General features: G+C 40.2%; 1 protein-coding gene across 3 annotated transcripts in view; it reads right to left on the bottom strand.

The window, feature by feature from the left end:
* Positions 1-27561, bottom strand: part of CHRDL1 (chordin like 1) — a 155475-nt gene that overhangs the window by 78485 nt on the left and 49429 nt on the right. For all 3 annotated transcript variants that reach the window (XM_006082234.3, XM_014459367.2, XM_023758604.1), the window contains exons 3-4: positions 25746-25858; positions 23723-23816 (exon numbers count right to left, since the gene is read on the bottom strand). In XM_006082234.3, coding sequence (XP_006082296.3) covers positions 23723-23816; positions 25746-25858 — 207 coding nt within the window. The remainder of the gene's footprint in view (positions 1-23722; positions 23817-25745; positions 25859-27561) is intronic.

Below are 27561 nucleotides of genomic sequence, written 5' to 3'. Positions count from 1 at the left end.
CTAAGAGAAACTTATGAACAGTTTAAGATTCAGAATGATTTGTCCAGGGTCACTGATTATCATTACACTGAATGCCAACTCTTTCTTTCACTTTTCTGTACCTAGGACACACATCCCAAGCCTCTGTACCAACAAGAATGTAATTGCCCTTACCTATGGGCCTAAAGGCCAAGTGAAGTACAAAATAAAATGTGAGGTTTGAGGGAATTGCTTTTATCTTTATTTATAACACAAGTTCTCTAAGGACAGGAATAGTCTCTTTTTTAAAAAATATATTTTATTGATTTTTCACAGAGAGGAAGGGAGAGGGATAGAGAGTTAGAAACATCAATGAGAGAGAAACATCGATCAGCTGCCTCTTGCACACCTCCTACCGGGGATGTGCCTGCAACCAAGGTACATGCCCTTGGCCGGAATCGAACCCGGGACCATTCAGTCCGCAGGCCGACACTCTATCCACTGAGCCAAACCGGTTAGGGCAGGACTAGTCTCTTATTCCACATAGGGTTACAATGCTCTATGAGTAGCAAACATTTAAATATTGACAGGATGTTGGTGAAGACTTCAGGCTAAAACCCAGCAATTTGAGCCCATCCTACAAAAAAATCACCCTTGTTTAAGACAAGTATATAGTGGTGCTGTGTGCTCATCAAACCATTTTTTATCTCTCCTCCACTCTTCCCTGAGCACCAAGACACATGAGACTTCATAGCCTCACCTGCAGTTAGGTGGGGATGTTTGAATCAGTTCCAGTCAATGGAATATGGTGATAAATCATTCACATATCTTTGAAACTTGACCTGCAAAACCTTCTATAAAACTCTCTTTATCAGCCCCCCCACAACCAAGGGCCACCTACAGAGGATCCAGTGGAAGACTCTGAAGTCCTAGAGGACAGAGAGGCCACTAAAATGAGAGGGGACTGGGACCCTGAGTGATTGCATGGAGCAGAGCTCTCCATCCTTCTAGCCCCACCCTCAATATGTTTAGCCACTGAAATTTGGATTAGAGCATTTGGCTATTCCTGACTAATTCCTCTGTCTTTACAAATATATTCCCTCTTCTAAAATCATGGGCTATTAAGTTTCAGTTCAGCACATAATGCTGCATTAATATCACCTACACTTTCTACCATTCAATTCTACTTCCCTCTTCCATCTTGACAACTGCTCTCCATAGCACTAAGGATAGTAATTGCTTAGATTTAATATGCTTAGAATTTCCACTCTGATTCAAATTCCCATTGAAAGCAAACCAAAGTGAAATTAAACCCAGAGGCATGTGAAGTCCAATTGTTCTCAGGCCTGCTGCCTAATGGCAATCAACCCTTGGATCCAATGGTATGTGGGACCTGGCTCAGAGGCTTGACTTTATGCTCATGGCTGGTCTACACAACATTTTAGGGAATGCTTACTGTCCCAGTGCTTTAGTTCCTAAGCTATTCCTTCATCTTTCAATGTCAATGACCAATAGAACTGAAGAAAACCAGGTAGGTTCAGGCAAAAAAAAAGGACAATTAAGCTAGATAACATAAGGGCTAGGCAAGGAAGGACGTGAGGAGGAAACTTGGAAAGAAGTTCCTAGATTGTGTGGTAGTCTTTAGGGCTTTTCATCAATATTTCAGTTTTCCTCCTTCTAGACACATGGAAGCACTGTACTTCCCTGTGAAGTCAAAGCATGGCCATATGACTTGCTCTGGCCAATGACATATGAACAGAGGTAATCTGTGTCATTTCTGACAGAAGTCTTTTTAAAAGAGCCAGGGAATAATTTGTTATATTTCTTTCCCATGCCACTGGAACTGAATTCCAAATGGCAAGGATCTGTCAGCCAGTGTTCCCAAGTGAGAATGACATGTGCCAACCTGAAATAGACATGCAGTGTAAGAAATGAACCTTTGCTGTTTAGAGCCCCAAAGGTTTATAAGTTGTGACTGCGCCATAATTTAGCTTATTCTGTGTTATAGGGTATCTGATACTTGATGCAAATGGACTTTCATATTTAGAATAGAAAAGATGAAAAATATTCCCATGATTTTTATATCTTTTTCAAAAAATTGAGGATATGAGTGATCCCTTCCACAAAGAAATACTCATAGGCACTCTAGCAGGAGAAACCAGGTCTCACCTACTAATTTGACTGAGACCATTGTGTCTAGAACAGGGGTCGTGGGTCAAATCTGACCTGAGATTTGTTTTTGTAAATAAAGTTTCATTGTAACACAACCATGACAATTTATTTCCATACTGTCTATAGCTGCTTTCATACTACAATAGAAGAATTGTTCCAACAGAGACTGTATGGCCTGCAAAGCCTAAAATATTATCTGGCCCTTAAAATAAATTCCCACCCCTGGTCTAGAAGAAGCCAAACAAAAACAGATCCATGGAGTGTCTGGAAAAGAAATCCAACATGCACCACCACTCAGAGTAAAGAGTACACATTCTTGGTAACTATATAATCAACAGCACACAGAGATCAAACATTGGTACTGGCAATTTTAATTAGTACTTCAGCCCTCTTTGGAGATAGAGAGGTGAAGGGAGCCCTCATACAAATTATTTCCAATAAGCACATCTTTAAAGTTCTGTTGATTACCACCTCCCCGTTTCCCCGGTATTAGGATGGGGACAGGATCTGAACAAAGGATATACACAGTATATGTCAGGATTAGTGAACCTGACAGTCCTCAGGATGACTCAGTGGAAAGTTGCTTAAGTGCTTGCTCAAAATGATTCACTGCCTGGAGATTCCATGGCAAGTGATATTCTCAGGCTAAACTGGGCGGTACGCTTTGTCCACCTCCCTGAACTGAGCACAGGGCAAGCAGGCAAGCCCTATGTGAGGGAACAGGCTCTTGGAGGATCTGATGAGGGTCTCAGCCCACTGGACATCACCTCTACTGTGGCCACTGGCTGCCCTCTGGGGGTGGGGTGTATATGGTGTGGCTGGAATGTTAGGAATCCTGAGCTGGCTTAGCAGGCACTCCAATTGGCATGGTGTTCTACATGCTCCAAAGACTTTCTCCAGTGTCTTTGGCATCCAATGACTATACTTGGGCTTAAGATTTTTAGGGCTGGGTGGGTCCCTGGAAGCCTTCTATCTCAGTACTGGATCACTCTTTCATTAGGTGGTACCAACAAACGAGCCAGCCATTCCACTGCAGATGGGATGCAGGCCATTTGCTCCCTTGCTTTGGTCTGGCTCTTGGCAGGACTGCCTGGAGAAGCCAGCTGCTTGGCTGAAACTCAGCCTTTGGTGGCTATAATAGGTTTTGCTTCAATTCAGCTATTGCTGAGTTACCATTGGTTAACTCTGGGTGAGGGGTTAAAGGTCTGGGGATGAAAATAAAGAAAGGAGAAAGAAGGTAAAATGATACTTTACTTGGACCTCTGAGTTGAATTTTTTTCCCTTTTAGCAGTTGATACTGAAATTAGTCTGGACTGGGTGTTTTCTCACAATTTCTAAGGTGACTAGTAAAGTATGGCCCCAAGTCCTACTTGTGATAATTTTAGTTCTAGGTGAATGTGTTTTGCCAGAGAAAAAGTGAAGAAGAGAGGGAGTTATGCCTGATGTTTCTGGTTACCATCAAGTCTAGAGAATTCAGAATGCAGGTGGGGCCTGAAACGCAAAGTGCTAGAGTATTTTCATCAGCCTGCTCGGCAGTTTCCCAAGACTCTCTAGTGTCTATACCTGAACACCTACACAGGCCGTGGCCACATCCACAGAGCAGAGGCTGACTCAAACACACTGAGTGAGACAAAAACAGATTTTCTTGAAACATATAACATAAAACATAATAGACAACAGAAAAGCCTTAGGGAGTTCATTCATTCCACAAACATTTGTCCAGAGCCTACATTGTGCCTTGGCACATGAGGAGATAAAGATACTTGGGTTACAAATTATTTTCATATCAGGAGATTAATCTCAGTTATAAGCAATGAAGAGAGTGAAAGAGCAGTGAAGAGGATATTTACTCCTTTGAAACTTATCTGCAAGGAATATGTGACAGAAACATATTCCAGGAGGTAGGGAGACTTGGTTTCCAGGTTCAGCTAGTTATAATGAGCATTGTGGCTTCAAGGGAGTTATAGAGTCTTTCTCAGTCTCCCCATTAGAGGAGAGAGGGCTGTGCAAATAATGTCTTCTAGGTATAATTTCTGTGGTTACAGAAGATATTATTCCTGCCCTGAAGAAGTTTATGATCTATTTGCAAGGCACTGAACAAATGAATGGAAAGTACAATTAAATTCAACCTAGCAAAAAGTATCCAGTGAATGGTATAGAGCCCTGCCATCCACTACAGCAGCCACTAGTCACCTATGTCTATCTACATTTAAACTAATTAACATTAAATGTAATTCATCGGTTAGTTCCTCAGTCACATTTCAATTACCCAACAGCCACATGTGCTAGTTGTTGTCATATTGAAAAGTACAGAATATTTCCATCATTGAAAAAATTCTGTTGAATATATATATATATATATATATATATATATATATCCTATCTAATAAAGAGGGAATATGCTAATTGATCCTCACACTGTTGCAAAGATGGCAGCACCAACAGCCAATAAGGAAGGAATATGCTAATTGACCATCATGCCCTCAAAGATGGTGGTGCTCACAGCCAATAAGGAGGGGATATGCTAATTGACTGCCACGCCCTCAAAAGATGGCGGTGCCCAGTCCCCTCAGCCCCAAGGCCTGCCTCCAGAGTCCCCCAGTCCCCTCAGCCCCCCAGCCACCCAGGGCCAGCCCAAGACACAGGCAAGCCTTGGATGGTGGCTGCCCAGCCCCCAGGGCCACCTGAGGCTCAGGTAACCAGGGCCAACCAAGGCTTGCGCTGTCGGCAGTGGCAGCAGCAGAGGTGTGATGGGGGCATCACCTTCCCCTGATCGCTGTGTAGCCTCCCACCCCTGAGGGCTCCCGGACTGTGAAAGGGGTCAGGCCGGGCTGAGGGACCCCCCCACTCCAGTGCATGAATTTTCATGCACCGGGCCTCTATATATATATATATATATATATATATATATATATATATATATATATATATACAAATGTATCAAGATGTCCAGTGAATACAGAACTTCTCCGTATCTTCTAGGCCTGAGCTGATTGTGGCTGTTGAGCTGTAACCAATGCTGACCTTCCCAGACAGAGTGGCTCTATTCCCAACACCATTATTGCCCTGCTCAGGGAGCTCAGTTATTCCACACTTCTTCCACTGACTCTTCTTTGATCTTTCCTCAGGGCTTTTGGGAAAGCCACAGTATTCCAGTCCTCTAATGAAAAATTCCCTTTTAGACAAACTATAAATAACCTAGATACTCCAGCAATTCATGCATCTTTTAGAGCTCCCTGGGCTATTTTCCCAAGAGGTATAGTATACAAAGTCTAAAAGACCAGTTTGATTTATCAGTGAAAGTCAGCATTGCATTTATTAATTGAGAGAAGCAAGCATGGCCAGAACTGAGGAGAAAGTCCTTACATGCTCCCTCCACAGCACTATTAATAACATGAATAAAGTTATATAATTTAATCCCAAAGACTGACTTCAAATCAAAACAAATAAAAGAAAGCAAATCAAAACAAATAAAAGAAAGCAATAAAAGAACATCAAGACAGGTGCAAGACCTCCCCAGGGTTCCTCTAGCTCAGGAAATGGGTGGGCGTGTGAGTGTGTGAAAATGTATGTGAGAGTGAGTATGGTGGAGAGTGTGTCTGTGAAGGTCATGTGTGCTTCAGTGGGGACTTTAGGGAAGGAGGATAGACTTGGAAGCTTTGGTGTGAGGGCTAGGCAGATGTGCTCTGACTCAGAGGAGGATTCTTCATTTCTCTTGCTGGGGAGAAGAGAATTTAACTTTTGTCAAACAACTGCATGCTTAATTCCTTTGAAGGGGGGGCAGGGAGAACAGTGTCATAACACAGATAGTGTTAATGGCTGCTATTTTAACAATCTAAACTCACTGCCTCAGGGCGCCAGGAGAAACTAAACAGTCGCATTGCAAAGGGTGCAATTTAAAAAAAAATCAAATAAATAGCTAAAGGCGCACTCACACTGAACTTTGCCCAATTCCGTGTCAATCAACAAGTTTCCATTGAATGCTGGACAGGCCAACCCCTCTTCCAAAGAGAACACAGAAAACATTGTAAGTTCAGTTTGGGGGCAGCTGGATGATATTCTGTATCCTATCCTTCCTAGCATTTCCTCTCCTTTTGTTTCTTCCTTCTCTCAGCTAAGACTTTTGTTCACTCATCCAGTCTCTCCCAAGTTAATTTATTTCTAATGCATCTCCCTGGCTCTGGCCCTAAGTGCTGTGGTTCTTCTATTTTGTGTTTCCACACATGAGGTCTGACCTGCTGACCTGGGCTTCAAGGCAGTTTGCATTGCCTGTTAAACAACACCTTCCCACCTGCCATGTGTTTCAATGGAGATGAGAAAGTCAACCCAAATGTATACAAACTAATGTTATGACTCCACTTGAAAAACTGACATTTTTTCTAAGCTACATGCTGAAAAATTGTATTGTCCCAGTGTTAGGATGTGGCCTAGGCACATATTTGAAACCAGCCAGATACAGCCACCTAAATTATAGCATAAAATCCTCATCTCCCTCCTGGTCAGCTTGTTCCCATTTTCCCAGACCAAACTCTGGCCCTGTATTCTAAAATAATAAAAAGAGGAAGGCTGAGGTGGGTGGATGGGTGGAAGAGATCAGCCAAACAACTTCTATGCATATATGCAATAACCCATGGACACAGACAATAGCATGGTGTAGGTCTGGGGTGAAGGTGGGGGCAGGCTAGAAGGGGTCAATGAAGGGAAAGTGGGACATATCTAATACTTTCAATAATAAAGATTTAAAAAATAAAAAAGAGCTTGCATTTATCAATGGAAGACTTTGGGCCAGGCTCAGTGCTAAGCCCCTGACATGTACTAATTCATCTCAGCCTCACAATGGTCCTGAGGCAGGAATTATTATCTCCTCACACACACACTCTCACCCACTCATAAATGAACCTCACATACACTCGCACTCATACTGAGTGTGTGTAAAGTGAATGAAGGCCCTCTGCACTATCTCCTCAGTACTCAGTTCTTCAAGGTTCCCTCCACATAGTTTTTCCACTAACATCTAGAATTCTATCCATAGTGAATTCTTTTAGTTAAGCATTGACCTTTTTGCTGCTAAAGAATGACTCTCCCTAAAGAGACAACCCAGCCAGCCTAATTCTCATCAGATAGTGACTATCTGGGAACTGAGTGGCTGGGAGAAAGGTGAGGAAGTGGTGACTGAGAGAGGAACTGGGTGCAAAAGATGCATGGGAACATCAAAGACACACTTTACTTATTCTTGATGTTTGCTGTGGGCTTGCTCTACAAAATAATGTCTAACCGTAAGACATAGGAGGTCCTTTGTGTCTGGGTCCCATCAACCTGACCTTTTAAGCTTCCTCCCTCCCACACAGATCACACTCACCCCAGTCTTGTTCCCACACATGCCTTTGCACCTGTTCTCCCCCTCTCCCTTATCCATCTGGCAAAGTCCCACTCATCTCTCAGAACCCAGTTTGAATGTCCACTCTTCTCTGAGGAGCCTAGCTCTTGGATCTTTGTAGAATGTCTCTCTCTCCCTTCCCTCTATGACTGTCCAGGCCTTGTCCTCACCTCTACCAGAGTACACATCTCATGGCGTCTTAATGATCTTGTTATGCCTGTATCCCTCACTAGACTGTGAGCTCCTTGAGGCAGGAACTCTGAAACCTCAACACCATATTTGGAACCTGGTCTAAAGTTTGCACTCAGTAAATGTTCATGAAAGGCATTAATGAATGAGTGAGTGAATGAGTGAATTGATGTATACCACCAACTTCTGGTTCAGAGGAAACTCCCTTCCCTGGGCTTCTCTGGGTAAGGCTATTGTCCAGGGTTTTTCAATAGGATCACAACTGGAATTTGGAGTGGCACACTTCCTTCACTGCATTGTGTTCCTACTCATTGTGGAACATTTAACATCCTAATTACTGGCCACTAAATGCCAAGGACATTCCCCAAATCACTGTGATGACCAAAACAGTTCTCCAACATTTCCAGAGCCCTGGGAGAAGGAGGAGGACTGATCCTCCCTGGTTGGGAAGCAGAACTACAGCAATGGCTTTCTCCCTCATCTGGTGGTCTGAGAGGACCCCTGCAGTAGGGTCATGCTGGGATGCACTCAAGGTGCTGGATGACAGGCTCCAGTCAAAATGTGAATTAATAAGAAAGTAGTTATTAAAGCAGTCCTGGCCTGCTAAGAGGAATTATGGCAGTCTAATCAGCACACAGCAGTACAGAGCAAGGAATCTTGCTCAACAATTTTATGACTGTGGGTGGGAGAAGGGTTCAGGAACAGCCAAGAAACAAAAAAGAATCCCCATCAAGCTTTCAAGGCAGCCCAGAGATTGTTACCTTGTCTCTGAGTGCATTCTCAGCATTACCCCATGTTTCTGCTAAGGGCTCACTCTGCATTGAGAGCATTGGTATTATCGGGTAGCACACTCACACAGGGCACCTCTGAAATCTAATAAGAAGGAAAGAGAAATAAGGCAGAGGTGATGCCATTTATTTTATGCCTTCTGTCTGACACTCATTAACCTGTCACCTGTTTTCTTTAGACCCTCCACAAATAATCCCTGAGGCTAGAGACAATAATGTTCAGTGCCTGGTTATGGGGCTGTTGTTATTGGGATCTATGGGAACAAGTACCAAAATGCCAGTTTCATTCAGGCTTTGCCAACATTCTCTCTTAATGATGCAATCTAGGGGCTCAGGATTTAAATAATTTTTCCCTTTCTGCACATGGCCTTGTTTATATATACCTTTTTATACTTTTCAAAGCAATTTCTCATATCAACTTAGTTTTCACTGTCAATGAAAATCTTAGGAGAAGGTAGAAATTATAACTCACATTTTTCAAGCTGAGAAAGCAGACCTAAAGAGGCTGGCCAGCTCTGTGAAAGTCCCACAGTGAATTGTGGGGAGAGCAAGTTTAGAGTCCATCTCCTTACTAGCCCCATGCCTTCCTCCCCACATTTCAGCACAATATAGTCTCACCTGGGGGGAGGAATGTGTACCCCATAGGAACAAAGCTCTCTCGCCTTCCCAAATGTGGTCCTGATTCATGAAGTCAAATGGGGCCCTTTGGCCCTGAAGTCAGACAGCTTCATTCAGATGCCAAAGTATTTGTAAACAATGCACCTTGGAGGTCAAAACCCCAAATGCTCTAAATGCCTTCTTACTAATTCCAAGGGCATACCTGGAGGACAGAGAACACACCCTTTTCCAGGCTTTGGGACTGATCTGCTTTGTGGAGAAAACAAAAAAGCAAACAAACAAAACCCTGACCAAAATAATGTAAACAAACAAAAGTGACAGCACCTTCCCCCCCCCACCCCCCTTCAACAGCCATATGCACATATACAATCTTAAGCTTGACTGTAACATTTAAAAGCCTTCTGGTCATTTTTGCTTCCAATCATAACCATCTAAAACAAATGAAAATGTAGTGTCATTTAAAAATATATTATTCTAGGAAATACAACTAAAACATAAATATAACTAAAACATAAATGAACTGATGATTGTAAAACAAACACTTCTGTAACTACCATGTAGGTCAAGAAAACATTGCCAAAAGCCCAAAGGACTCCATCCTCCAGACTGGAAATCACCACAATCCTGAATTTGGGGATAATCATTGCCTTGTTTTTTATTATAGTTTTATCGCACTTATGCACCTCCCTAAACAATATCACTTTGTTTTACCTGTTTTGAACTTCATATTAATAGACTCACATTGTATGTATTTGTGTGTGTGTGTCTGTTTTTACTCAGCATTAAGCTTGAGCTGTAATATATTGACATTTTATTGTTGAAAATATTACAGATTTCCACCATTTACCCTCTCCACCCCACTCGCACCACCCCAGACCTGAACTTCTGCTCCTCATATCCATGTCTGGAAGTACTTCCTTGTACTTAACTTTTTTAAAGCTAAACTTATTTTTTTTTTCTGCCTGCTTTGGAAATGGAAGGAGAAAGCTGGTCAGCTTCCTCTAAGACCATTTTTTCTTTCTGAAGATTGTTGAAGTCCCTTCAGTCTTTCTTTCATCAGGCTCAGTAATTATACTTTTCCTTCAACATTGCATTGTTTGATACTCTGATCCTTTAATAATCTTTCTAGTAAAACCATACTGAATGGCACCAGACATGATTTCCCTCAAAAAGCAATCTCAGAGGAGGCCTTTTGGAAATGTACTTCTCCAGATAAAGGGAAATATGGACACAGTTCTACCCCTATGGATTTCTTTAAATTATGAAAAACCTGCAGGTAACCGGTTCCTAATAGATGATGTTCTCTGAAGTTTCCTGGGAAATGTTAATAAGGAATGTGTCTGTCTTTCAAAACCCAGCATTTCACAATTACCGCTTGTCATGGCTGTCATTCTTCAAGATAGTGTGGTCTCTGGGGTCCTCCTCATCCTATGAAATATGTGCTCAGAAAACAAACATTTGTCAGGTTCTTTTAAGACACTTTGGTTGTCTCCTGACTTCTTCAAGGATCTCTACTACCGGCCTCTTCTTAAATTTATTTCCATGCTCCTCACACTTTTTTTTTTTAAAAAAGAGAGAAACACTACAACATGCTTGAACCTTGAAAACATTGTGCTAAGTGAAATGAGCCAGTCACAGGAGGAAATTCAGAGTGTGGCAAGAGTAGGTTTACAGTTGTGAATATGCAAAATAGTTTATTCTTGTGTCATTATTTTCCATATGAACAACTATAAACCTACTTTTGCCCAACCCTGTATACTGTATGATTCCACTTATATATCTAGTCAAATTCATAGGAGACAGAAAGCAGAATGAGGGTTGCCAGGAACTGGGAGAGGGGAAAATGCAGAGTTGTTTAATGGATACAGAGTTTAAATTTGGGAAGATGAAAAAATTCTGGATATGGATGGTGGTGATGGTTTTCTAACAATGTAAATGCACTTAATGCCACAGAGCTATATCCTTAGAAGTAGTTTTAATGGTGAATTTTATGTTATGTATATTTTAATACAATAATTTTTAAAGCAAATAAAAATATTTTTAAAGAAAGAAAGGAAGGAAGAAGGGAGTAAAGTCAAAGAGGGAGGAAGGGAAGCAGGGAAACAAAACAAGGAAGAAAGAAAGCCAAATTTCCTTACCCCTCCTTCTCAGTCCCATTTCTCTATTAAAATAATAAAGGAACACAGCATATAAAAGGTATGACAGTGAGTATGGACTCTAATTTGGCCTTAGATCCCTAAGAGCATGATCTTGTGAAGGTAGAGAAATCAGAGTTGTATGAATTTGCTAAAGAAAAAACATAGAGCTTGCAGAGACACTTGCCTTATGTTTTAAAAATATGTTCTTACTAATTTTTAGAGAGAGAGGAAGGGAGAGGAATAGAGAGACAGAAACATCTATAATAATAAAAGCGTAATGTGCTAATTAGACCGGATGTCCTTCTGGACAACCTTCCAGACGAAGCTGGGGCTGTGAGGGAAGCCCGGATCCCGGGTGCCAGAGGGAAGCTGGTGCCGGCAGCTGGGGGAAGGAAGGCCTACTCTTGCACAAACTTCATGCATTGGGCCTCTAGTCAATGATAAGAGAGAAACATTATCTATCCGCTGCTTCCTACACTGGAGATGGAGCCTGCAACTAGGGCATGTGCCCTGACCAGGAATTGAATCCCCAAGACCTCTTGGTTCCTGGGTGGAAGCTCAACCGCTAAGCCACAATAGCTAGGCCACTTGCCTTATTTTTATGTTTTAAAAGTAACCTCTGCTACCAAGTTTGATGTCTTCCCCTTCCTTCTCAAATTAAAAAAAAATCAACCAACCTTCTTCCCCTGCTGCAAACAACTTTGATTTATCCCATTCTCCCCCCTCCCCCTTTTTTAAAATTGATTTGAGAGAGAAACATCAACATGCCTTAACCAGGGATCAAGCCCACAACCTGAATATGTGCCCTGACCAGGAAGGAATCAAACCTGTCATCTTTTGGTATATGGGATGACACTGCAACCACTGAGCCACATAGGCCAGGATGATTTATCTTATTCTTTAAAGATACAGTATATATACTTCATAGTGTCTCTCCAACTCAGGGAGTAGAAAAAAAACAAACCTGCCTCCACAGCCACCCTTCTATTGCTAAACCAGTTCTCATTCTCTGGTTTTAGCCTATATGTAGCAAAGAAAAGGGATGACACATCAAGACCTTTATAAAATAAACTACTGTGATAGCCAAAATGGAGTCCTGTGATGAGGTGCATTTTGGAGATTTTAATAACTGACACCCTAAGCCTGCCAGTTTTAAGATCACTTTTAGGGAACAGCTGACAGTGTAAAAATCCAAATACAAAAATCAGATAAAAATCATTCTAATAAAGACTGTTATTTATTTTAGTGGCTGTAAATAATCTGGTAAACCTTTTGGGTTATAGTTATTTTGTATCCAAAACCCTGAAGTGAAACCCTTTGGCTCTAGGCAACAGATAGGGAGGATATCTGGTTACTTCGGGAACATACTGAATTAAATTAACAAACCCAAAGTGAAAAACTTGAGAGCTGGCAACTCATCCCAGAAACCACTGTGTCCTCTGCTACGAACAAAGAACTTAGCGTTGGTATTATGGAGAGGTTTGGTGCTCTGTGGGATTATGGGGAAAGTTTTAAACCTGATTCCCTAGTCTCTTCTTTCAGTGCTACTCTCTCCCTCCAATCCAATATAACTCTTCCAGGTATCCATACTGTGGCTTTAGGATTTCCCACCCCACTCCCACTTCTACCATCAAATTCTACTTTCTAGATTCTCTGTGCAGAGTAAATTAAAATGATTAACTTAAGAGTTAAGTGATCACTTTGAAAGATAGATGGGTTTATAGGGCATCAAAGCCTCAATTCAAAAGATGAAGCTGTAATAACGACAGCATTTCAGGTTTCAGGCAACTTGGCAGGAAAGGTCACAGGAAATCCAGGTAATACTCACCTGCTCCACTTATTCAGAAAGCAGGCCCTGGTTTAAGGGTCAGCCATGCAACCAGGAAGAAAGCTCACTACAGGGCCTTTTACTAAACCTCACTTTAACATACCCCAGGATGTGATTCTAGTTTCAAAATAAGTTGAAAACAGATTAAGTTGAAAACACTAATTTTATTTCAAACTATGTTGATTGCCTTTCCCTTTGAGAGTTTCATTTGTTTATCAGCAGAAATTCCTGGGCTAATTCCGAGCAATGCCATTCATTTCTCGCCAAGAACAAGTCATGAACAATGGGTGGGGTTGAGGGGATGCTCCCCATGGAGAGTCCTTCTTTCTGGACATGAAAACCAGGGGCTCTGAATGTGGAAGATGGCAGAAAGGAAGTCTTTGGATGGGAGCTCCTGGAAAGCAGGGAGGTCGGCAAGATGAAACTGTGCACATGTTGCTGCAGGCTTGGTCCTGGGGCAGTGTCACACAGTTAAAGTATGTTTCCACCAGAGAAACAATGTTGTCATGTTGCTCCCTGGCCTCTGCAGATACGTAGGGCCCTCTACTTCAGATCTTACCTGGGACTGTTCTCTTTAAGCAGTGTTTTTGATCCCCTTTATTAAGATCTTTCCTGGGCCCTAATACCATATTGCAGTCCCCAGTCCAACTTCATGAGAATTGAGGTGTCTGTTTAAAGGGCAAAATACCCACTGAACCCATGTGAATCTGAATTTTCAGTGTAGGGCCTGGGAGTCTGCACTTTTCAACAATCCCAAGATTATCTTTAAGCACACTAAAGTTTGAGGAACACTAGTTTGGGATATTGTTCTAAAGTGGCCCACTACCCTAATAAACTTCTGCAAACTAAGATACTATATATACCAATAGGTTATTGCTATAATATAAATAACTTCTGAAAATTCAGTGGCATAATACAAGACTAAAGAACACTAATCCTGCAAAGTGTTCTATAAAAAAGTTGGACCTATGGCTAAATAAGTTTGGAAAATACTGCATCTCTTACATCTCTCTTGTAGATTCATAATGTGTATTAATATATTAAAGGCTCTGAGAAGTCCTGCATTAAAAGAAACCTGTTTATCTTTCTCTAGTACAGAAACTCTCTGGAGTTTATTTGACCATATAAATGTTTTCCCTAGTAAACCTATTATCATCCCATAAAATTGTGTGCCTTGCAACAAACTTTGGGAAACACTGCCTTCACCCAGAATAGTGATTGTAATGGTGGAGGTTTCCTAATTGTAGAAAGTCAATGGAAGGTTTATTTGTTATCCCCAAAGGGAGTACCACCTTCCTCACCTTTGTGTGTGGGGCAGCTATGGGTAATGTCCATTGAAAGAAGTAGAAGAGTTCTGCTCTACCATAACAGAACACCACGGGTTTCCTAAGTCCTATTCTTATATGACATAAGGGCTTCGAGCATAATAACTGAAAATCATGTTCTTTTTAAAAAGCAATGAAATCCCCAGGATTTACAGAGGTAAGGATCATTTCACCTAGCAGAAGACAGGTTGGTGCCACTTTCTTGAAGAAGAATTTAATCCTTCATACTCTGCAGGGTGTTCAAGAGCAAAGTATATGAAGAAAAAATGGAAATAAAACATGGAAGATAGTGAAAGGGCTTCAAGAGTTAAGAAAGTAGTCAGTGTGGTTATGGGTGATCTAATAATTGATAGTGAACATCTTTGTTGCGACATCTCAACAATTAGTCTAAAAACACTAACAATGGTAATAATAACAATAAAGTAAAACCTCTGCAATTCAGAGACCAACATTCCATAATGTTCAGGATTTTGGATAGCTGCTAATCAAGAAAGAGTTGTGTGTGTGTTTTAATACATTAGTCTTTTGCAGGCAAAAAAAAACATGGTCCCCAATTGATCATCTTGCATACTATAACTACTGTAATTGCCTTATTGGAGGAAAACAGTATGCTAATTGGCTGTTATTGTTTAAAAGGAATTGACCTTTTTCAATAAAATCCAAGAGAGAAATGAATACACAATTTAGAGAAGAACAAAATAAGTTAGGAGAGAGGTATGGAGATCAAACATGGATGATGGTGACAGCAGCAATTGTGAGGATGGCAGACAGCCAACACTCAAAGAAATAAACAGAAAGAAGATGGGGTGGCTTTAAAATTGGGGAGATATTCCTCAATAAATTACACATAGGATTACCATATGACTCAGAAATTCCACTCTTAGGTATTATACCCCAAATAATTTAAAACATAAGCCACACAAAAACTTGTACATGGAAACTTGTACTTGTTCTTAGTAACATTATTCACAAAAGACAAAAGGTGGAAACAACACAAATGCCCATCAACTGATGAATGGATAAACAAAATGTGGTGTACCAATACAATGGAATATTATTCAGTCACAAAAAGGAATGACATGCTACATTGTGAATTAATCTTGAAAACATTATGCTAAGTGAAAGAATCCAGACACAAAAGGCTATGTGTAATATAATTCCATTTATATGAAATATGTAGAATATGAAAATCCATAGAAACAGAAAGCAGATTAATGGTTACCAGGACCTGGAAGGTAATGGGGAGTGACTATTAAATTGACATAGGGTTTCCCTTTGGGGTGGTGAAAAATTGAGGGAACTAGATTAGTGGTGATGATTATACAACATTCTGAATGTTCTTAATGCGACTAAATTATACACTTTAAAATCATACATTTTATTTTACATGTACTTTACCACAATAAAAAAAAACCCTTGAGATTTTGCCCTTAAAATAAAATTAGGAGGAGCAATATAAAGTCCTATCTACTTGATTATTGTAAAATTGAAAATCACACATATGGACAGAGACATAGTCATAGAACTAAACCCTCTTTTTACATAAAAAAGGAGATGGGAAGAAAGAGGAACATAATATATAGATAGGTCAGTAATTACAGACCAAGACCCCCCCGCAGAAAACCAACAACAATAGATTTAGAGTGGACTTGCAACCCTCACTCTAAACTGTTAAAGGCAAAATGCCATAAATCTACCTCATCTTCTATAGATTTTTTTTCTCTTACATTATAGATTTGTGTAATCCAAACTTGTTCATATGTGAGTGGTCAATAAGAGAATGATGCTGTTATAATATAGAAATTGCATTTGTTCATATATAATTTTTCCTAGCAAATTAATATTTTGCACCATTAAGTGACAGCAGCTGAATGCCAAGTACACCAACACAACTGAAATCAGCCAACCATGAAGGAATACAGTACTCTATCTTACTCCTATTCACCCCACTTTTTTCCTCCTGGCTCAGTTTGACCATACATTCTGACTTATGAGTATGTATTACATGATTCTCTCTGATCTTTGTGCATTTTTCTTCTGTCTCTATAACTCAGAAGCCTCAATCTTTCCTTACTCTCTCTTCCTTCAAGCTAATATCACCATTTTGAGAAGTGAAGTCTATACTTAGAGTAATATTCTTTTTTAAAATATATTTTTATTGATTTCAGAGAGGAAGGGAGAAGGAAAGAGATATAGAAACATCAATGATAAGAGAAAAATCATTGATTGGCTGCCTCCTGCACAACCCCCACTGGTGATGTGCCCTGACTGGGAATTGAACCAGTGACCTCTTGGTTCATAGGTCGATGCTCAACCACTGAGCCATGTCAGCTAGGCTAGAGTAATATTCTTTTATTTATTAGAAGTATAAGATGCTTTTTTAAATTGTGCTAATATTTTATTAGTATAGTTCTTTTGTTAGTACTCTGGTTACAAAGTTGCATAAGTTTCTAATTGTTTTCTCCAATGTTGTTTTTTTCCTTAAGCCTTGTTATTTTTCAGTGTATAATTTGGCAGAAAGTGAGAATTTTCATAAATGCACATATTACGTTATAGTAGAAATGCCTGTATTCGCTAGCTAGCTCACAACCCAACTCCTGTTGAGTGAGAAATGACATTGGGCTTCCAGCTTCTCCTTACAGGAATACACAGACTCCAGTGAATCACTGGAAAAGTCATTTCCTTAACCTACCTTGAATTTAAAAGGCTGGGGAAAAGGGTATCTCTCTTAGCAAAACCACACTTTTACTGCCCATATTAAAATGATATCACAGAACTAAACATTTTCACACCTAGCCAAAAGGGAACACTATGGATCAGGACTCTGGTAACAGATCAAATAAGATATTTTGGCAATTTTATAACAGCTCTTTTTTAAAATAATATTTACTTTTTAAATTTTTATTGGTTTCAGAGAGGAAGGGAGAGGGAGAGATAGAAACATCAACAAAGAGAGATAATCATTGACTGGCTACCTGCTGCATGCCCCCTACTAGGGATCGAGCCTGCAACCCGGGCATGTGCCCTTGACTGGAATCGAACCCAGGACCCTTCAGTCTGCAAGCTGATACTCTATCCACTGAGCCAAACCAGCTAGGGCATAACAGCTCTTTATTGACCTGAAAATGTTGGAATTCCTCTAAGGCAGTGGTACTCAACCTGTGGGTTGTGACCCCTTTGGGGGTTGAACAACCCTTTCACAGGGGTCGCCTAAGACCATCGGAAAACACATATATCATTACATATTGTTTTTGTAATTAATCACTATGCTTTAATTATGTTCAATTTGTAACAATGAAATTGGGGGTCACCACACATGAGGAACTGTATTAAAGGGTCACAGCATTAGGAAGGTTGAGGACCACTGCTCTAAGGGAACTCAAATGCATTAATTCTGATAGTACATTCTTAATGGAATGACCATTTAAAAAAAACCACTTAGATAACATCATGATTTAGGATACTGGTAGTTATAAAAGTCTTTTTGGTGATAAAAACCTATCTAATAAAGAGGGAATATGCTAATTGACCCTCATGCCATTGCAAAGATGTGGTGCCCACAGCCAATAAGGAGGGAATATGCTAATTGACTGCCCTACCCTCAAAGATGGCGGCACCCACAGCCAATAAGGAGGGAATATGCTAATTGAATGCCCCGCCCTCAAATATGGTGGCACCCACAGCCACAAGATGGCAGTGCCCAGTCCCTTCAGCCCTGCTGGGGTGACAGGCATGTGGCAAGGGTGGGCCCGCCCCTAGGTGGGCCCGGCCTTGTAGAGCACCTGCTTCAGGAGTCCCCCAGTCCCTTCAGCCCCCCAGCCGCCCAGGGCCAGCCCAAGGCGCAGACAAGCCTTGGATGGCAGCTGCCCAGCCGCCTAGGGCCACCCAAGGCTCAGGTAACCAGGGCTGGCCGAGGCTTGTGCTGCCGGCAGTGGCAGCAGCAGAAGTGTGATGGGGGCGTCACCTTCCCCTGATTGCTGGGTCGCCTCTCACCCCTGAGGGCTCCTGGACTATGAGAGGGGGCAGGCCGGGCTGAGGGACCCCTCCTCCAGTGCATGAATTTTCATGCACAGGGCATAAAGAACAAATGGAGAGAAGTCATAGTCCTTCTCTTCCCCTCTCACTTTACCATTTCACTCCCCCAAAAGAGAAGATATGGAATTTCATTCCTACAAATTTCTTTTTTTTAAATTTGGAAATTTTTATTTAAATGTTTTGTGTTCCCTTTTACCCAACACCAAAAACAGAAAAAGAATTGCCATTCAGATCAGGAAAGTCACTTCAAAGAGGAGCTGGTGTGTGTGTGCTGAGCTGGGAAGTGTCTGCCCCACCATGCTGTTCTTCCCAGCCCATGCCACTTGGGGTGGGGCAGCCAATCCCAGGAGCTGGTTTCCCGGAAGCCCACAAATTTCTTATTACTGGAGACTACAGAGAGTCCTGCTTAGAGACTATGATAGATTTCATGACCTTTCTGACTTCTGTGCAGTTTGGACTTTTTCCATTAAGTATCTTCTAGCCTCAATGTAGCACCAGCTTCTTTGGGCCCAGTAGAGCCCTGTGGTATGTGACCAAGACTTGACCTCTGTCATGGAAACTTAGGGAAGTGTTGATGAAAAAAAAATTCATTTGCTCTTCACAGGAATCAGTACAGATTTCTCTCTTGTAATTTTGAAAAAGCAGTCTGCATACTCTGATTTCCATGGTTCAGCAGGAGATCCAGGAGATAACCTCAAATGCAGGTCAGAACCTTGGAAATTGCAGGAGTGTTGGAAATTTCAGGAGTGGGGAGTGTAGAAAGCAAGAGCCATGTGAAACTCCAGCAAACGGGGATGGTGGTTTCTCTATCCTCTCTAATGGGAGATGAGCTATAGGCATGCCTAGTAGGACTTAACCAATCAAGTCCATCACTACCCAGGTGAATGCTCTGTGAAGTTGATACTGCTGCTATAGCATAATGTGTAAAACTAAAGCCATGGGTATATGGTTTTCTTGTTTGTTTTCTCTTTTATATAGAACTTTTTCATTATCTTAGCTTTAAATATTCTATTTTTAAGTCAGGATATTTTCATCACAGTGCCTTGCATTGGGTTAAGACAGAAAATTAGATCCTCTTCCTTTGACCAAACATTCCTGTGGTCCTGAAGTCATGAACTTCCTCATGCTGAATAATCACTGGGGGAAAGGAATATAGAAGAGTCATCACATCCATTGCTCTGTCACAAAGCAGAACTGTGCCAACTCTATCTCAGATGGGTGGGTACCTTTTGATTTCCAGAAATATAAAGCAAAGAGACTAAAATTCTTCTTAGTCACTTATTCTAAGTTTTAATGACAATTATGTCCTAAAGTTCTTCCTTTTATCAAACTCCATTCTTCCCTGCTATAGTTTAAACCCATTTGCTCTTGCTTTATCTTCAATATAAAGAATAGCTGGTTTTGCCCTAACCGGTTTGGCTCAGTGGATAGAGCGTCGGCCTGCGGACTGAAGGGTCCCAGGTTTGATTCCAGTCAAGTGCATGTACCTTGTTGCGGGCACATCCCCAATAGGGGGTGTGCAGGAGGTAGCTGATTGATGTTTCTCTTTCTCTCTCTCTCATCGATGTTTCTAACTCTCTATCCCTCTCCCATGCACTACTCCCTAATACTTATATGCAAAAATGTCTTTATTTTGCCCTCATTCTTGAATAATAATTTGGCTGGGGGTAAAATTATAGGTGAATGTTTATTTTCCCTCAGCACTTTGAAGATATTTATAAATGGCTTGTTGACTTCCTTTATTTGTAATAAGTTTGCTGTTTGTAGTTCTTTTGTAGGTAACCTGTTTTCTCCTTCTAGCTTTTGATATTTTCTCTTTTTCTTTGATGTACACAATGACGTTTGTAGATGTGTGATTTATTTTTATTTAGCTTGATCAGCACATGACTTTTTCAGCCCAAAGGCTCAAATTTCTTTTTATTTATCTTTAGTCATTAGCTTTGTGAAAGTTACCTCTTTCCCCTTCTATCATTTTTTTTTCATTTTTTTAAAAAACACCTTTATTTTTTAAAGTATTACATATATCTCCTTCTCCCTCCCCCCTTGACCTCCTCTAGCCCCAGGCCTTTACCACCCTATAGTCTGTTTCCATGGGTTATGCATATATGCATTCAGGTTCTTTGGTTGGCCTCTTCCTATCCACTCCTGCATGGTGTATGCTGTTGCAGTTCATTTAATTTATACTCTTTGTCTTTTAATGTCACCTTCATTTTTTCCATTTTGTTATATACCTTGTAATAATATATTACTTGAATTCTGTCCTCCAACTCATGAATTCTTTCTCCAACCTTTGTATGCCTTTTATTTATGCCATCTATTGTTTTACTTGTTGTTTTGATTTTCAATAGCTTAGTTTCCCCCCAACTTTTAAATTATATTTAAAAATATCTACATGTTGCTGTTTTATAAACCCTGGCCATTATTTCTTGGGATCTTATTCTCTTCTTTATTTGTTTAAGGCATTTAACTATTTAAAATCCATTTCATATTGTTCAAATATTTATATTTTTTCAAGTTTGAATTCTCACTTTTGTTAGGTTTCTTGAGGGCTTTTCTTAGTTCTGAATTTCCCTTTGTTTTCTAAAAGTTTTTTTAAAAAAAAAAAACTCACAATCCCTGGGGTTTTTTCTCTTCCCTTCTTTCCTGGTGGAATTGTTGTTTCAGGCCTTGTAGTTTACTGAGCTCTAAACAAGGTCGTATATTAGTGTTTCATCTTGGACTTTCTCATGACTGGATGGTCTGTCTTTACCTCTGTTTTCTTATGCAAAGCTAGTCCCTGATAATGATCTTCGACTGAGACCTACCTTGGTCAGTCAGATCATTTTAGGGGAAAACATGGGGTGGGCAGAGCTACATCAGTCCTTGTTTACATGTGAGGAGTATAACCTTACTCCCCTGCAAATTGTATGCCATAGTTCCTGCTCAGCTACCTGGCCCCAACTGTTTGTATCCAGTCCCAACTGCCAATGGACGATATGGCTTTAGCCCCAATTACTGCTGTACTTTCTTTCTTTCTATGTTTTATTCCATAAGAGTCTTCTTTAATTTCTGACTATAATTTTGAAGTTTTGAAGTTCATTGATTTATTTTTAATTTTACATTTTATCTCTCACTCCTCTTTGGAAAAGAACAAGGACTTTTCTCATGTGCTCTCTCTGCCCTATTGAACTGGAATGAAAACCAGCTATTCTTTTTGTTAAAAAATATATATTTTATTGATTTTTTACAGAGAGGAAGGGAGAGGGATATTTTAAGCAATAAAACAAAATTTTTTAAAAAAAGGATTAGGGAACTTTAATACCACTACCCACAGGAAGAACTGCTAAAAGGTTATTGTTGACAAGAAGAAAAATAAACTCACAAGGAAGTGACTTGCAAGAACAAGAAAGAAAAAAAAGGGGGAACAGCTGGTTTCTATGTATGCTCCATAAAATGGGCTTTTTAAGTCTTCAAGACAATGTGTTTATTTCTTTCAATTTTCTCTTTTCTGGGATTTATGATCTCAATTTTTTAATACTTATTTTTCTTTCAAAATACTTCTGGCTTATACTTTTTCTCAATACTTGCTTCCTGCTATTCAGCTGGGGTAAATGACAGCCATACTCCATTCTATGCTCTTCTACCCTGTGTCTGCCTCATGCCTTAACCTCCTTTTCAAGGAAGAATAATCTCTACATAGCAGTTTCAATTCCTATGACTTTAGACCACTTTTCGAGTCTTCTGGGGAAAAACAAAACAACTTTTATAATGCTATATGAAAGCAACTTGACAGATAAAAGAAAAAGCTCCGCAGATTAGCCTCTTTATCAAAAATGTTGCTCAAATCTACCCAAATCCCTCCTATACCACACTCTTGTAATACCGTTAAAATAGAAAAAGCAAATAAATGTATACAAAAAGAGTAAGCCTCATTCATTTATGGATTGATTCCAAAAAACAACTTTTAGGTTGATCATATGCTGGGCCAGTCTCTTACATCTTGGAGCATATATTATCATCACCAAGGCTCAGAACAATAAGCCTGTAACATGATATGAGATTTTATCACCTGGTAAAGAATTGCTTGTGTTCATCAAAGTGCATTTACTGATGCAGGAGAGTTCACTCTATAAAGGTGGTGACAAAAAGGGTTGGGCATTTATTTTCCATTAAACAAAAACTCATTCTCGCAACATTTCAGTTAACAGAGTTTTCCCTGAACCACATTCCTAGTCCCATTCCTATCATTTTTGTCCTAACACGTTTGGTTTCTCTCTTGTAAGTTCTTTCTTTACTATTTAAAATATTACCATTGATGCCCTACACTAGTGGTTCTTCATGTGTTTAGTGTCATGTCCAGCACCTTTAGGAATACCAATAAAACTATGGATCCTCTCTAAGGGAATTTACACATATTTGTAGTTACACAAAACACTGCAAACAATTTAAAAGGGTCCCTTGACTCCATAACGCTCACCCGCGGACCCCAATTGCAGCACCTCCTTCCTAGAGGAAGACAAAAAAGACTTAGAGGACTATAAGGTTTCTACTACCGAGATCCCAAAATTGTCACTTAGCTTTTCCTAGGACTGCTGTTGGACCCACAAACATTCTCTGAATCATTCCACATTTGCACGCCTCTGGTTTGGGAGCCAGGCCCCAGCCAGATGTGAACAAAGTGTCATTGAGGGAGCCCTTGCCTCAGACAAATACCCTAGCCACAAACCGTGAAAGTAGACATCCTAACAGCCTTGTGAAACAGTCTCTGCCCGCCTTCCCTTTAGATTTGCTCTTAACAATGTGTACATAATAACTGCAGTCTGGAAGAGGTGACTATTCAGCAGGCAGGCAGCTTTATACTGTCATAAACCTCGCTATTTCAGCTCCTTTGATTTATGACGAGCCCCTCATCATTTAGAAGCTATGCTCAGATGCAATTCCAGCACTAATTGCATAGGACACGTGCCACCATGCTACAACTCCCCTGGTGCCCACTTCCCATGGCAGGAAGAGGCTGTTTATGGCAAAAAATCTCTGGGCCACAATTCCCTTCCCCCAACTGACATCCACCTTCAAATGATTAAAAGCCCAATGAAAATCTGTTACTGGGTACCCAATAACTTATTAGAGCCTAGAATGTGCCCCACTTGGGCTATAAACAGTATTTAGGGGCAAGTGTGGGCTGCCTAAAAGTGTCCTATTGTTATTTCTGTCTGGAAGTTTCCCTCCTGGGGAATTAGGGAGATGGAGTGAATTGGGTAGAAGAGGGAGGAAGGAGAACCACAGCAGGGAAAGAAAGAGGCTAACAGGTTTACCTGGGCAGCGAGGGCAGCACAGATGAGGAATATGCACGGGAGAGAGGCAATGAAGACTTGGACATCTGACTCGGCTGCAAATCACATTCCCATTCTGAAAGAGAGGAGGCAACAACAACAAAAAATCAAATGTCTTTCAAAGGTCAGTGGGATCATGACAGTTTGGGAAACAATCATGCAGGGACTCACCCAGACAGTGAATAATGCATTCCTGAGAAGCGGAATGAAATCAGCATTTTTCTTTCCTTTTCTCATCACTAGCACCTCTGCTGGGTTGGTTGTTAGCTTATTGGCATATTTTTCTAAGATGGGATCACTACTGCTCCAGTTTTCAAAGCCTTCTTTTTTCTGACTTGGCTCTGTGGTGTTTCTACCATTCCCCAGCTCTAAGTATACATATTTTCCAAGAGCCTGTTCTGATTTCACACTTACCTGCTCAATGCCATGGAAGGGAAGGGATAATGAGCCATGAGTCCTGTGAGGGGCTGGCTACCCTCCCCTGGGCAAGGAGATATCCCTAGCACACGGATCCTAGATTCTATATAACCCTGCCTTGGTCCAGTAGGTTGAGTGCTTTCTCTCTTCATTTCCCTATTCAGTCATTTTTTTTTCTGAGAACAAGACTAGAGCTTGGAATTGAGCTGAATAGCTAGTATGCATGGGTGGGGCAACTGAGTCCTTGCCTGATTTACAATTACATGACCCTTAGCTCTGACCACTCTCAACCATTGCTAGAACAAAGGAAGACTTTGGAAATCAATTTTCATTAACATTTTCCATCCATAATTCAGTAGAAGAGGTTACTTGTATCTGTCAGGCTATTGTAGGGGGAGAAAGTGATGAAGAGAATGGAGAAAAAAGATGTCTAGCACTAGAGCTGTTGTCATTGGGATCATATTAACATTTTCACTATCCTTCAGACAGCAAAGCCTCAGCCCCCAAGGGTTAGCTGTCCATTTCCAATGTGTTAGTCAAGAATCTTATACAATCATGCCATACCAGGTAGTTAAACAGTCCCTAGATGCTCCATTCAATAGCTCCCCTAATCTTTTAAAGAGGCAGGCTTTCTATATCCAAATCTGAGTCACTTTACCATAAACCTCCTTCTTTTTCATGTACTTTCTAGATGAAATTTTTTTAGTGTTGCATTTGGAATACCACAGAGCCCCTCTTATGTGTCATGCTCCTCAGAGCCAGGTGGTGTCATCTTGAAGTGAGATCAAAGCACATCAGAAACCACTCCTACGTTTAGCGCTACTGTTGTCTAGTGGGTAGAGGACAGGGATGCTGCTAGACATCTTATAATGCACAGAAAAACCACTGCAACTAGGAATTATCTGTCCCCAAATGTCACTAGTGTCAAGATTGAGAAACCCTGGCCTAGGATATCCTGGTAGAGGTTCAGAAAAATAGATTATAGCTATGGTCTGGGATTAAGGCCATGAAAAGAAAATGGGACTGCTTACTTTGTCTATTGCAAAGATACCATTTAAGGTATCAAAAAGCCTCTCAGTGATTTGTGAGGAGCCAAGGCCAAGCCAATCACTCTAAGCCTCACAGGTACAGGCCCAGGTTTCACAACCTCAATCCTAATTACAGTTATTGACTAAGACAACATAAAATACAGTCTCCCAATGAACCGACATATAATCTGCCCTATTCTCTAAAGGCCAGCCCTAAAAATGGTTTCCAAAAAAACCCCAACAATGTTATCTTACAATTCAGGCACTACATGGAGCTTTTTCCTTGACTCCCACTATCAAGCTATTCTTCTTCTCCTTTCATGTCCTATATCATTTGGCTAAAAGACCATAAGTATATGTCCACAGCAAATACTCAGAGCTCCCATGAAAATCAACCTTAAAGGCAATAAAGGAAATAGGAGATGTGTAATTTTCCTTGTGATCTGTTTCTTATCTTGTGTTAGGATTTTAACACCCATGCTCACTGGCCATCTGGACACTGAAACACCTCTGCATGTTGAGGAACAAACTTGGAAATCACATGCCATGAAGGTTTGTACCTCTGAGCAGATGCAGTTCACACAGTAAACCAAGCCATATGGTTCCAGGTAGGGATGCCATCTCTCTCCCACTCTGTACCTCTTGTCTTGAAACATACAATATGTCTCTGAATCTGTGAGGAAGGAGATGAAGAACATGCCTGTTAGAAAGCACAACCAATTCACAAATCCAAAGGCAATCACAGGTTACATGTGTACATCAAGGAAAGAGGCATAAGGAATATTTACAGAACATCTACTATGGCCCTAAGTATACCTAAAATCTGCTTATTCATCTCTTTTCCCCTCTATCCCCCAAACTCCCGAAAACCACTGACATTTTTACTGCGTCTATAGTTTTGTCTTTTCAAGATGTCATATAGAGCCCAAGATGCAGTATAGGACATGCAATCTTTTTAGACTGGCTTCGTTCACTTAGCAATATGGCATTTAAGGTTTCTCCATGTCTTTTCATGTCTTGACATCTAATTTATTATACCATTGAGAAATATTCCATTGAATGGGTGTACAGCTTATTTATCAGTTCACCTATTGAAGGATATCTTGGTTGCTTCAAATTATTGGAAAATGTGAATAAAGTTACTATAAACATTTGTGTGAAGGTTTTAGTGTGGGCAGAAATTTTCAATTTATTTGGATAATACCTAGAGTATGGCTGATGGATTGAGTAGTAAGGCTATGTTTAGCTTTGAAATAAATTGCCAAACTGTCTTCCAAAGCAACTGTACCATTTTGCATTCTGACCAGTAATGAATGAAGGCTTCTGCTGCTCCACATTCTCACCAGTATTTGGTGTTTGGTGGCATATTTTCAGTATTAGCCATTCTAATAGGTGTGTACTGGTGTTTCATTTGTTGATTTAATTTGCAATCCCCTAATTACACATGATGTTGAGCATCATTTCATTTACTTATTTGACATCTTTATATCTTTTTTAGCTCTTCTACCCATTTATCGATTGGGTTGTTCATTTTCTTATTGTGGAGATTTAAGAGATTAAGAGGGGCTTTTTTTGGATACAAGCCCTTTATCAGATATATGTTTTTGCAAATATTTTCCTTCAGTTTGTGGCTTGTCTTTTCACTTTCTTAATAGTGTCTTTTGAGGAGCATAATTTTTTACTTTAAATGAAGTCAAATTTATCTTTTTTTTTCATGGAGCATGCTTTTTGTGTTAAATCTAAAAGCTCATTACCAAATCCAAGATAACCTAGATTTTCTCCTATTATATTCTAGAATTTTTATACTTTTGCAGTTACATTTAGGTCTTTGGCCCACTGAGTTATTATTTTTTTGAACGTTTTATGGTCAGTGTCTACATTCTCTTTTTCTTTCTTTTCTTTCTTTCTTTTTTTTTTTTTTTTGCATGCGGATGTCTAGTTGTTCCAGCATCATTTGTTGAAAAGATTACCCTTTTTCTAATTAATTGTCTTTGCTGATATTGTCAAAGATAAATTGAGTTTATATGTGTGGGTCTATTTGTGGGCTCTGCATTATGTTTCACTGATCCATTTATCTATTCCTTCAATACCACCACACTGTCTTGATTATTGTAGCTTTTTAGCAAGTCTTAAAGTTGGGTAGTGCCAGTCCTATGATTTTATTAGTCTTCAATACTGTGTTGGCAATTCTATGTCTTTTGACTTTCCATATAATTTTAGAATCACTCTGTTGATTTACACAAAGTAAATTGCCAGAGTTTTGTTTAGTATTGCATTGAATCTATAGATAAAACTGGGATGAGCTGGCATCTTAACAATATTGGGTCTTCCTATCCATTACATGGAATATCTTTCCATTTATTGAATCTCTTTCCT

The sequence above is a fragment of the Myotis lucifugus genome, unplaced genomic scaffold (genome assembly GCF_000147115.1).
Source record: "Myotis lucifugus unplaced genomic scaffold, Myoluc2.0 scaffold_2, whole genome shotgun sequence".
Classification (NCBI taxonomy): Eukaryota; Metazoa; Chordata; class Mammalia; order Chiroptera; family Vespertilionidae; genus Myotis; species Myotis lucifugus.
This window is presented reverse-complemented; position numbering and strand designations above follow the sequence as displayed.